A 13688-nucleotide genomic window follows, 5' to 3' on the forward strand; every position below is an offset into this window, starting at 1 on the left:
ACCATCAATTAATTACCTTATCTAAGCAAATGATTGAGTAGGTACTTCTGGACAAGAGATTCTTTTACTCATATTCTATAATTTTCATTGAACCAAGAAAACAAGAGATGGTACATTATCCTGACTGGAGCAAGTGAACTGTGACACAAAGCATTGCCAATTCTGAAGGAGACTCTGAGAGCCATCATAGAATGCCTTCATATAACAGTGATACTGATGCCTCATTAGAACTTACAGGACGCCTGCCTACATATTCATATTTACTCATCCCACTTGATAGTTCCTGAGGTTTGAATAGCAGAATATTTGTTAGCAATTGAAAGCCATCCATCCATCCTGTGCTCAGGTCCTAGAATGTTTATAGAGGTGATTATAATTGTAGCTATTTCAGATCCCCCAAGAATTTGTCTGTACTCTGTCTATGATTTGTTTTCCTGATTTTCATTTATCAAAGAAGGAAAAAAAATGACACCAGTGGTCAAGGATTGTTTCCTTATCAGTGAAGAAATGGCCATCCTTCCACTAGCACATACCTACAGCTCCTCAGTACCATTCTCACCACTAATAGAGTATCTTCTTAATAAGATGGAATTTTGAACCAAGTTTTATTCTTGGCTTCTGATTCATGGCAATCCAGGAAGTCTATTTGAATTGTAACAGGAAACAAATTATCAATAATGGTTTCCTGATCAGTTTAACTATTTCCATAATGTGGAACAGGCAAATAGAAGTGATATTGGGGTAACTCAAAACACTTTTTGTGAAATAAGCTATTATTTTGTGCTTGTTAATTATTTTAGTCATAATTGCTTATCCTACCCGTAAAACTCATGCCATATCCAGACTGGACTTACAATTCAATTTTTCATTGATTTTTCTGGTGGTAACTTTATTTAACTTATACCAATGAATGCATGATTTATGCACTTTTCAAGAACATAGGCCATCACCCCACAAAATGGCTTGGTGGCCATGGAGGACATTTTCACAAAACAGGCATTTAAAAAAGTTAACTGAACACATTGTGATCAACCTGTTACTTTAATCAGTTCACTGAACTAGCAAGATAAAGTTGAGTCCTTCTGAGGTGAGATTATTTTGTAGACATTCCATCTTTAATAATTGGACTTAAGAAAGTGTGTGTAAAAATGGAGCCTATTCACTTTTTTTTGCTAGTTGGCAATAAAGTTGGCATTCTTCCTCTAAATAAAGAGCAACTGCAAGTGTATATTTTGGCCTAGCTTTAGATACCTTCTCTTCAAAGGGGTAACATATTGGCAAAAGTTTTGTGTCTGTGTGTGTGTACAACTTCATTAGTGTCTGAATAATTAAGGAAGAGATGCAAGAGAATGGCCAAATGTCAGTATCCATTTCATGCCATTTTGCTTCATGTTTGTCAAAGAGATGGATGGCTTGCTTGTTAGTTCAACTGTGGCAAATAGCAATAATTTACAGTTCAGAGAAAATGATTCATTCAGAAAACAGCTTGTGTAGAGAAGGTCAAACTTTTTCCTTCATATCAAGTGCTTCCAATCTGTATTTCCCCTATAATTGCTATTTTCTTTTTAAAAAACATACAAACTCAGGCTTTCTTTCCCTATTGTGAGCTTTCCTCATTATTACCATTTATGAATACAATATGTTTTGTAGCCGGAATATACCCGGCTGTAATATATAAACCACAATATATCTGCTTTCAATGAGAGTTATAGAACTCAGTCTTTCTCACTCAGAATTTTCCTTTGGGTGTCCCAGTTGCTTTCCTGAAAATGGCATCCTTTCTAGTAGTGTTGTAGATTTCTTTCATGCTTTCTTCTTTGACATCACTCTGGTGCTAGCTGGGATTCTCAACACTGTCAAAGGGCATTCTGGTGTATTTATTTAGAAGTTCTTTTTCTTGAGCTAAGTAGGCATAGCCAAATCTCTCTCTCTATGAAATATATGAGAAGTAAAACAATCCTCTAGAACTGTATTATCTAAGAATCAGTAGAGCAGGTTAATAAGAACATAAAGTGCATGTGGAATTAAATCAAAGGCTTCTTTAATCCAAAATTATTCTTCCCATATTAGCCAACCAGATATCATTGGGAAGACTGCCAGCAGGATATGAGAGCAGTTTTAGAGTACTGAGAAAAATATCTCTAGTAGCCATTGATAGCTCCAGGAATTTGGTTTGCCCTTGGAGATTGGTGCGGATAGATGGCTGTCAATTCTGCCAACACTTGCTTAATTAATGGAACCTGGAAAGGAGCCAAGCAATTTTTACATAACACTTCAGCATTTATTCTTCATTGCAGAGCTCATAAGCATGCACACACACCCCAGTTAATTAGGGAGCTGGGAGTAGTGAAGCAAGTAAAAATACAACTAGATCAACAGTGGAAAAAGCTTGAGTTTCATTGAGGACAAATGAGACATCATATTTGGAGGTGATGATGGCAACAAAATCATCTTAATTATATGCCACTGTTGCATATCTGCAATATCATTGAGAGAGCTATGCTTTTGAGTGAAAGGAGGATAAATTGCCTCTCAAACAAGACTGGGGAAATATCTCAAAGATCCCTATGACTTGCATGCAAAGTATTATGTGGATAATGATCAATATGTGATAATCTGTTGGTAAACAGACTATAGTGTTCAGAAATTTAAGATTACAGCAGGAATTGCAAATGCCTGGTATGTAAATTTAAATATCAGGAATGATTTAAAATGGGTCTCTTTCACTTTTAGCATGCTTTTCTATGACAGAAATGTATAGTATATTATGTTTTAAAGTCCAATCAGTTTTGAAATCTCATGTTTTTATTTTTTATTTTGCTAAACTTTTTTAGACACAAGTTCCCAGTGATTCTTACAAACAGTAAAGCCAATTTTCCTACATAAATCCCAGGGGATAATTTTAATGTGTATCATGGAACTGTAATATTGTCATTCTGTTCAATGGCTTTATTACAACCACTAATGAGATTATTTCCTAGTTTATTTTATATCACTGGCCTTTTTGGCTTTGTGGGCATTTCTTTGCAGGATTTGTTCTTGAACTGATATGATTGTTCCTGCAGTTTCTTTTTTAATATATTCCAGATTTCAACCAGAGTCATATTTTGACTCTGTGCAACATCCTTTTACTAGCACTATTTCTGGATATGTATAATCTGTGAATGTCACTTCTTTGGTGAATAGCATGATGCACAGTGATTAGTTTTCCTATTTTCCTACCCAGTTTGTCCAATCCAGGTTGGGGACAGTCAATTATCCCTGCTGTTTAGCTAATTGCATGGATTGACCAAGTATATATTGCTTTAATAATATTTCCATGATGTAATTTAAAACATTTGGGACTCATTTGATATAATTTGAACTCATAATCTTTTTAGCTAAATCAAAGGCTTCTGTTAATCCTAAATTCTATTATTTTTTAATTTTTTTGAAAAGTTTTATATAGAAACCCTCCAAACATTGCTGCCAAATTATAATCATATGACCTAATTTAAGTGAAATAAAAATTATTTTTTCTTGAATCTTCCCAGTTGTTTCTCCTAGAGAAGGGCTGTCAAGCCTGCAGGCCGTGGGCTGGATGCGTCATGCGCTGGCCACGGCCACGCTGGTTTAGTGAAGGGGGGGAAAATTTGCTATATATCACGTGACGATGCCGTGACAACGCAAGTTTGACACCCCTGTCCTAAAGCCTCTACTTTTTGGAATGTAACCCATAGAACTCATGTTAAAGATCAAATATACCCCTCAGTCTCAAACTTGCATCAGTCTTTTCTTAGGTACCTGCAACATTTTATCCTTTCACCATTAAAAAAAACACCGGGTGCCTTTGAAATTTGAAAACCAGAAACCTGGATGCACATTCACCTCCCTGTTGCTGGGCTTGCAAATGCCAGGCAAACCCCTGGATTCCATTATGATATCATCACAGGTGATTTAGGTAGTGCATGAGGTCATATGGGGCAGAGGAAGTGTGGGTCATGCCTCTTCTAGGCAAATACATTTCTTCTGAGCTACATGGTGATATTTGTAGGAAGTTCTTTGTTCAGCATTCCATTTAAATGTGGAGGTCCCCTTTAAAAAGAGGGCAAGATGCAGCTGCTTGTACTTCTGTTTCTGGTCTCAGTGACTGTCTCTTATACAAGTAGGTGGAATCCTTTTTTAATGTGTTTATTCCATATATCCCAGAAGAAAAACATAATTTTGTAGCTGTCCATGTCATTTATACTGTATTATCACAGAGGATTGGCTAAGACAAACAGTTCCAATAAGTTTACACTTACCTTTCTCATACTTGGAAAATAGGCATAAATTTAGAGGAATGAATTCCACTTTTTTAAAACAGAATTAAGAAGTTCCGATTTCTTCATGTGGCCTGAGTTCCAAATTCAGAGCCACTTCCTGGACAGTACCAAGAATCAAAGAAGGAACCTCATCAAGGACATCTGAAATCCTACCCTGGCAGGTCAGCATTCGAACCAAAGACAAGATTATCTGCAGAGGAGCAATTCTGAGCAGTTGGTGGATCCTGTCTGCAGCTCACTGTTTCACGGAGGACCTGTGAGTATTGCAGAGAAGATGTAAGAAAGATGTCAATACGTCTGAGGGAAGTGCAAACATATTCAGGAAAATAAGGAGTGATTACACAGACTTGTAACAATTGAGTAAGAACTAAAGCAGGCTAAATAGATGTGGATGCCAATGGACTGCAGAGGAGAACTAGCAAAGTGAATTAGGTAGGAATAGAGCTTTGAACAGGAACATCCACATGGTAATAAAAAAAACAGATATACTCATCCTTTATAATATTTTTGCACTAAATATACCATTGTCCCAACTGAACAGTATGTCTCATCTTTTTGATTCGTCAGGCCAGCTCTTAGGGTCTGAATACATTTCAGTAATGTGTTGCCTCCCTCTTTGTTCCCAAGTTCTTTAGATCATCCCATAGAGATCATCTTGCATGGGAAGCCTTCAGAGAAAAGAAGTTGGACGTGGTGATCATCCATGAAGACTTCAACAGTACCAGCTTGAGAAACAACATTGCTTTGATCTTATTGGATTCTCCCATCAGCTTCAGTGAAAAAACGACACCAGTTTGCTTGCCTTTGTTGCAGGACCTCAGCGTATGCCAAGACTGCTGGGTTGCCACATGGAAGACTATAATGGCTGGTACTGCATTTTCTAATCCAAGCCTGAGCCAAATGGCCTTCCCCTAAATTTGTCTACAATCTCAATTTAGGGAGGAATTTTAGAAATGGTGATATTTTTAAGCTTTTGCTAGTGAAGACTTCACTTCTCCCACTGCACTGTGCTTTGGAAAAAAAGTTTTCCTTTCTTTTTTTGTCCTTTTCAATAAGAGAAATTTTCTAACTCTGCCTTCCATTTTTTCTGGCCAAAACCATGAAATTTGAAACCAAAGGAAGGGCAAGAAGAACTGCATCCTACTTCTTACTTTAATTTAGCTTGAAAACAAGTTAGTTAGCCTTGAGTCAACTTTTTGGAGTAGACCAGGTTAGGAAACTCACATCAAGTGCTGGCACTCTACTTTATTATTATAGGGTAGAGTGACAGACTTTGGAAAGCTGGGTACAGATTATCGCTCTTACACTAAAGAGAATTGAGATGGGAACATTCTGAGTTGCTTTCCTCATCCACCCACCTATCTTCTCCACTTCCTTCCCACCTCCAGGCTAAGGTGATATTTACATAAAGGTCACTGAATTCATTCTTAATGGCCATCTCTCACCCCCCCCCTTCAAAATAAGGGATTATGAAGAAGCAAACACTTCTCATTTAGAGAGGAAGAAAGGGGTAAAAAGAGTTTTTACAAAAATACAGTCCATAGTAGCAGGAAAGGTAAATTAGCAACTTCATAAACAAAAACCAGCAGTGGAAATGGAATGTTTTCATGGGCAGTGGCCCTTCCCTGCATGAATTCAATCTAGAAATAGAATCTTACAAATCTCCCCCCCCCCTCCACCTTCCTTTAAATATTGGTTATTCCTACTGTGAGGGTTAACAAAAGACATTGGTGGGATCTCTGGTTCCAGGGAAAGGGGAAGGAGTAAAGTAGCAGCCAACTTCCCTTCTTTTCCCAATTTAGGTTGCAGACAAGATTAAAGTGAAGAGTTCCCTGACATGGATCTCTCAATGAGCTATTAATTAGGGCAGGGTATTTTTGTAGCTGAGAATGGTGTGTGTGTGTATGTGTAAATACACCACATAAGGGTATGCATATATACATGTACAGTTAGTTACAAATGATTAGGCACCCTTGTCAAATTGTATGTTTTTATGATTTCTATGTGCGAGCAAAGCGTGATCGGAGCTGCCGTCTCCCTATATATACTGGTGGGGAGGTTGGCTGTGTTGTCATTTCTTGATTGGTTGATGGAGTTGATGTTTGCAGATTGGCTGGCTTTTTCGTAAGAACATGTGTGGCCGAGATATTGGCTGTGTGTCTATCAGCCTCCTGTGTTGTAACGACTTGGGTAACAGGCTGTGTGTTGACCTTCTGAGTTATATTGTTTTGACATCCAGGGTCTTGTGCTGTAATCTCCTGGGTCGTAATGAGGAAGAATGGTGGTGGTGTCATGTGTTGTTTTGGGTCCGGTGTTGGTTTTCGTGGCTGGGACTTGTTTGTTGATAAGGGCTAGTTTCCAGATGTCTGGTAGGTGGGAGGCATCGTCCCGTTTATTCAAACACCTCCATAACATGAATACATGGGACAATGCCTCCCACCTACCAGACATCTGGAAACTAGCCCTTATCAACAAATGAGTCCCAGCCACGAAAACCAACACCGGACCCAAAACAATACATGACACCACCACCATTCTCCTCACCAGACTCAAACCCAAACCCATCCCATAGGTGAAAGACAACCACCGTCCAGAAACTAAACCATGGCTGCATCACCAGCTGCCACACCCCCTGACCCCCAAACCAACATATATCCAGGCCTCAAACTCGGAGCCAAACCAAAACCCGGAACGTCACATCACAGCCATCTGCTCAGGATATCACATCATGGAACTCAGGAGGTTACACCCCAAAACCTCAGGATGTTGCAACACAGCCAATGACCCAGGAGATTACAACACAAGACCCAGGATGTCAAAACAATAGAACTCAGAAGGTCATACACAGCCCATTACCCAGGTCATTACAACACAGGAGGCTGATAGACACACAGCCAATAACTCAGCCACACATGTTCTTACAAAAAAGCCAGCCAATCTGCAAACATCAACTCCATCAACCAATCAAAAAATGACAACACAGCCAATCTCCCCACCAGTATATACAGGGAGATGGCAGCTCCGATCACGCTTTGCTCGCACAAGCATGAAGCCGAAAGCACCAGCTTGAAGATGGCAAAATGTTGCCAAGATACATGGGAAAAGACCCAAACACGCCAAGACCTGCATACCTGTACCCATGAAAATCTACGAAAATATATATATATGTGTGTGTGTGTGTGTGTGTGTGTGTGTGTGTGTGTGTGTGTATAGATAGATATAGATATAGATATAGATTTATTGGCAGTTGTTTACAGATTCAGAATAAGGAAACTGTGTATGTGGCAGGTGTAGCCTGGACCCTTCCTTTGGTAAAAATAGGTTTTCCTGGAGCCAGCTAAAAATCTTCCTTGCTTAGTTTTGGAACGTTTCCCATCCTTCTGCACCAAACTCTTTCATTTTTAGAAATGTTGTATGGGAGTTTTTATAAAGTCTCTAATCTGGGGTTGTGGAGGCCTTTTCAAAATCTTGATCTTTGTTCCAGTAAGTATTTCATAATTAATTTGGAGGTGTGTTTTGGATTGTTATCTTACTGAAAAAGCTGTTCATTTTTCAGTTTTGGTTCTTCACTGATTGTGGGGCATCAGTTTGAAGATGAAAGAAAAATCTATTCCTTAACTCTACTTTGAAAACTGGCATAAGATACAGTTATATACATGTATACTGTGTTTCTCCAACAATACGGCCTCCCCCAATAGGAAGTCCCAGCAAGTTTTATAGGCATGAAATGAAATTAAGCCCCCCCCCAAATTAAGGCCTACATTAAAACATGCGAAATGGGGGGGGAATGGCGGGGGGCTTGCCATTAGGAAGTACTTTTGTTGCACACCCGGATATGGTGCTGCCTGCGTTGACCTTGGAGTTGGTGGGGCACTTCGTCTCGGGAGACCTTCCGCCACCGTTGCTTTCCCTTCTCCCCATGCTGCCGTGGCATTTGGAACAATGCCACAGCATTTGGCGCAGCCACGCATGGCCAGCCAGGGCTCTTCCCTGCAACCGGAGCCCGGTGGAGACACTCGGCTTCAGGCGCTCCTGTCACCACCTTCCCGGGCATTGTTTGAAGGCAAAGCCCATTCTTTTAAAAACTATGCCCTACTACCAGTACGACAAAGCCTCCCCTGCCTGAGAGTGATAGTGCCCACCAATCCAGGGACAGGGAGGCGAGGCAACAGCAGCGCTGTTTCCCTGGCCGGCGGGTCCGGTGGAGTGAGCCCGAAGCCGCCCATCCTTTCCACCCCGCGCCCAGCCTGTCCCCGTCCTCATGCATTTCAAAATGCACCGGCAGCTCCAAACGCTGCAGCGGCACGGGCATCGGGCAGAGGCGCTCACTCGGCGGGGCTCAGCTCGCAGAAGGACGCAGCGCGGGCCATCGCCTTGCCTCCCTGTCCATGGATGGGTGGCCACTATCACTGCCTCAGGCAGCCTCTCCCGGTGGCCCCTTCGGGGTCAGGCTGGAGGGACTTGGGAAGCCAAGCTTGGGTCGGCCCAGCTCTTTCGCTTGGCAGGCGGGCGCGCACCCGCAGCTCGCTTTCCCAGCTCTGCCCAGCCCGCCCGGCTCTGGCAATAAGCAGAGGGCCCAGTGGGGAGGCACCGAGATGCTGCCCAGTGCCAGGCAGGGATGGTGGCTGGGCGCTTCTCCCGGGTGGGCCAATCCTGCGCTGTGGCCTCGGGAGATTCGCCTCCCCACGTGGGGTTGGGCTTCCCTCTCAGGCAGGGGAGGCTTTGTCGTACTGGTAGTAGGGCGTCATTTTTAAAAGAATTGGCTTTGCCTTCGAATGATGTCCGGGAAGGTGGCGAGAGGAACACCTGAAGCCAAGTGTCTCCGGGCTCTGGTTGCAGGGAGGGGCCCTGGCTGGCCGCGTGTGGCTGCGCCAAACGCTGCGGCATTGCTCCAAACATCGCAGCAGGACGGGGAGAAGGGAAAGCAACGGTGGCGGAAGGTCTCCTGATACGAAGTGCCCCACCAACACCCAGGTCAACATCCAAGCTGTCGCCGCCCACCCGCCCGAGGATGCACGGGGGTGGAATTAAGTCACCCCCGAAAAGACGGCCTAGCCATTTTTTCGGGGCTCCAAAAAAAAAAAAAAAAAAAAAGACCCAGCCTTATTATATGAGAAACACGGTATATACTTATACTTTTAACTGGCCCAAGAGTGAGCTTAATTTTAAGGAGTTTTCAAGGATTTCTACAGATGATTTTATCTAATCTAACTCATTACAGAAGAGTTAATCTAATCTAACTCATTACTTTTTTTTTCTAGAACAACATTTGTCAACCTTGGCAACTTTGATGTGTGGACTCAACTCCCAGAATTCCCCAGCTAGAAAGCTAGCAACTAGCAATCTGGCTGGGGAATTCTGGGAGTTGGTCCATGTATCTTAAAGTTGAGAAACACTGCCCTAGAAAATATTGGAAAGTCTCCGTGATTTCAGCCACACAGCCTTGTGGATCTGCAAGGACCACAGAAAAAGGGATTCAGGCAACAACATGCTGCCCACCCACTTCAAAACTGTGCACCCATTCCTAATTCTTTCTTCCCTTCCTTCATTAATATACGAGACCAGAATCCCTTTCTATCACACGAGAGCAAAGCTGGCATCTCTGACCTAATTCCATGAAATTGGCAGGGCTGCTCCTTGTTTATGGTGACAGGGCAGTTACATTTCATAATGTATTCTGTCCTGTGAAACGTTCTTATTCCTATCCATTATTGGTTGATTCTAAACTGTTAATTGGCCTTCACCCTTTCCTTTTGCCTGCAGATGATGTTGAGAAATTAATCCACATATTAATGAAGGTGGGTCTAATTGACCGAGATGTATGTTCCAAGGAAATCCAAGGGTTAATCGGGAATGTCTTCTGTGCTGTTTCTAAGGAAAACATGGAGGAGAACTGTGAGGTACACTTACCTTGAGCTACGGTACAAGAAGACCCCAATATCTCTTGCACAACAGACTCTTGCCCCTTTTTTGTTATTCAACTTTCAAACACCTAGAGAAGATATTTTAGGAAAGTATGCTAAAACTGTTCCTTAGTGCATAGGGATATATTAAATTCAAGCCCACAATATTGGAGACCAGATATTCAGAAAAGGAGAAAAGGCACATCATTATTTTCTTTGCTTGTGTTCCTTCTGCTTTTCCTATCCCTTCTTTCTTCTTTGATATTGTTCTGATCCTTTGATTTGTTTGTTATCTCTTTAAGTAACAAAAATGAGAGAAAGGTTTTTGCTACAACAGACAGATCTTGTGTATTTTGTGTGGGAGAGGAAGAATTCAGAAGTTTCAGAAGATTTTTTGGGGGGCGGGGTGTTAAGTAGAAAATTTTGAAGGCAATGGGAGAGCAGTGGTTGGAGGATTAAACTGTTTCAAAATTTTATTATATATGTAGTACCATCCTATCGAAGGGACGCGGTGGCTCAGTGGCCAAGACGCTGAGCTTGTCGATCAGAAAGGCCAGCAGTTCGGCAGTTTGAATCCCTAGCACCGCGTAACAGAATGAGCTCCTATTACTTGTCCCAACTTTTGCCAATCTAGCAGTTTGAAAGCATGCAAAAATGCAAGTAGAAAAATAAGGACCACTTTGGTGGGAAGGTAACAGCATTCTGTGTGCCTTCGGCGTTTAGTCATGCTGGCCACATGACCATGGAGACGCCTTCAGACAGTGCCGGCTCTTCGGCTTTGTAACAGAGATGAGCACTGCCCCCTAGAGTTGGGAACCACTAGCACGTATGCGCGAGGGGAACCTTTACCTATCCTATTGATACATTTTAGAAAATGCAGGACTATCCCTTTTGATGTTTACAATCCAAAATCCAAGCCAGGAGAAATAAGACATGGAAATTAACATGGAGGCTAGAATATGTAAGGGGAGAATGTACATTTCGTTTGGGTAAAGATTTATTACAATTTTGACAGATTTGTATAAAAAAGGAGAAGAAAGCTGATCTTTGCCTGTTGGAGCAAAAATCACTATGACAAAGACACATTTGATTGTCCATGATTAACATATTGTTTTGAACCCTTCAAAGCCTTTTGCTTAGGAATTTGGGCTTGTTCAGCTATACTTTTATTTCACCAGATGGAGAGTGGGAGTCCCAGGTTCTGAGATTCTGGAAGCAACATGAAATGGTTTGTGGTTGGCATAGCAAGCTGGGGAGGTAACTGTGACCCAGAGGCAAGCCTCAGGGTCTACACTGCAGTCTTCAGCTACCTTGACTGGATACAAAAGGCCACTGGGCAAGAAGGAAAGCCCTTTATTCCTGAAGGAGCAGATGACATTGGACCCTACACTCAAGTCTTTATCCCAGATTCTTTTTCCGGTTCTTCCCTCCTTTCAATGACCTGCGCAATTGCACCAGTTTTGTTTACACCGGACTCCTTTTTATTATAAAGTATAGATATTGTATATTGTTCTGCCCCCAATCCAGCACCATCCTAATGTGTTGGACAAAGACTTCTATTCTGTTGGAAGCATGATGGGAGCCTGTTTATCTGATATTTTTGTAAAGCAAATATTGGTAAAGGTTGCTGGAAGCAGCTATAACTCTCAGCAGAGTCTCCTAGGACTATTATATATGTATAATAAATAGGTTTTTTTTAAAAAAAAAAAAGACGTAAAGTTTTTTGTACTGAAGTAAGAACACTTCCTGCATAATTCTGAGCACTATCTTTATCAGCTATTAAAAAGGACCCATGTGTATATTTTGTGCAAGATAGGGAGACATCCTGTGGGCACACTGGGTATTGCAAGACACTAAAGCCATCAAAGACTATTTACGTGTGTAAAAAACGCTTGTGGTGACAATTCAGGGTACATCTGCTTTTCCTTCTGGGAAGCCTTCCAGAATTTATTATGTTTGGTCTTCTTTCAGACTAACACTAAATGGTAATTTAGACCAGAATCAATCTTGATCTGTTGGTATTGTAGCGTCATAGATATGGCCCCAAGATATTTGGCTATTATGAATGTTGATCATTGTATGAAATTGTACTCTGGGAAGAGTTCTGGGCTGAAAAAGCAGTCCTGCAGCCACTGTGGATTTCAAAGGAGGGTGAGGGTGATTTGGATTCCTAGTCCCAAGATATTGCAGTCTCCATTAAAATTTGTCTCAAATTGAAGGGAAAGTCAGTTTCTTCAGCAGGTAAAACCAACATCCAGGCTTATGCAGAAGCCTGTTGTTCCAGGGACTGCTTGCAGGTAGTTGTTAGGCCTCTGGAAAACGCTTACAAATGAGACACCCTCCCACTGCTGTGTTTGTTGCTGACTGGATTTGTATGGAAGAGATATTTGCAGCCCTGTTACAAACTATAGGAAAGTTGGTTTTTAGCTTAGGACAGTTTTCCCCCAATCTTGGCAGCTTGAAAATGTGTGGACCTCAACTCCCATAATTCCATAGCCAGTTTTATTTATTTATGAAATTTATTGGCTGCCCATCTTACTATAAGGTAACTCTGGATGGTTCACAGTCATAAAAATCTAATCTAATCATATAAATCAAAACAGAAATAAATAAAAGTTAAACCTTAAAATCTAAGGACAGGTGGGGAGGGCGAGTGAGGAGTGGGGTGGGGAGATGGGATCTGTTGTTAATCAACTACCTCCAGTGTGCTGTTCCCCCATGGGGCCCCAAGCCAACTGGCAGAGCCATGTCTTTAGGCCCTTACAAAAGGATAGGAGGGTTGGCACAAGGGAGCAAGGCCAATTCCAGTGGGGTGACACGGGTCCCTCAAGTAATCTGGACCAATGCTATAAAGGGCTTTAAAGGTGATCACCAACACCTTGAATTGCACCTGAAAGTAGACCAGAAACCAATGCAGCTCACGGAGCAGTTGTATTACAGGGGCCATTGTTGGGGCCCCCAAAACTGCCCCTACTGCTACACTCTGCACTAGCTGTAGCTTCTGAATGCTCTTCTAAGGTAGCCCCATGTTGTTGTTGTTGTTGTTGTTAGTTGAAAAGTCGTGTTCGAGCCAAAGTCATCGCGACCTCATGGACAATGTTCCTCCAGGCCTTCCTGTCCTCTACCATCCGCTGGAGTCCATTTAAGCTTAGCATTAATAAATACATTCATCCCCATATAGAATATGTTATAATAGTCCAACTGTGAGATGACTAGGGACTGAGTGATGGAATGCAGGGAATCCTGATCCAAGAAAGGCCATAACTGGTGCACAACATGAAGTTGTGCAACGGCTCTCCTAGCCACGACTGCCACCTGCTCCTTGAACAGGCGTCACGAGTCCAGGAGAACCCCTAAGTTGTGGACTGGCTCTTTCTGGGGCCGTGTCATCTCATCCAGAGTCAAAGATGAGATTCCCAGATCCTGGAACCCCGTGTACCCAAAGCCATTTGGTCTTGCCAGGGTTCAGTTCTAGCCTGTT

At 42.1% G+C, this 13688-nt stretch overlaps 1 protein-coding gene across 1 annotated transcript; it reads left to right on the top strand.

Annotated features, from left to right (window-relative positions):
• Window positions 1-4092: 4092 nt before the first annotated feature.
• LOC113414510 (serine protease 55) lies at window positions 4093-12425 on the top strand. Its single transcript, XM_087950533.1, is given in 5 exon segments — window positions 4093-4144; window positions 4353-4560; window positions 4940-5207; window positions 9917-10204; window positions 11386-12425. Coding segments are annotated over 5 exon segments (1128 nt in total). The 3' UTR covers window positions 11698-12425.
• Window positions 12426-13688: the final 1263 nt, after the last annotated feature.

The sequence above is a fragment of the Notechis scutatus genome, chromosome 1, assembly GCF_049901735.1.
Source record: "Notechis scutatus isolate UNSWTSFEM ecotype Mainland chromosome 1, rNotScu1.2, whole genome shotgun sequence".
Taxonomy (NCBI): Eukaryota; Metazoa; Chordata; class Lepidosauria; order Squamata; family Elapidae; genus Notechis; species Notechis scutatus.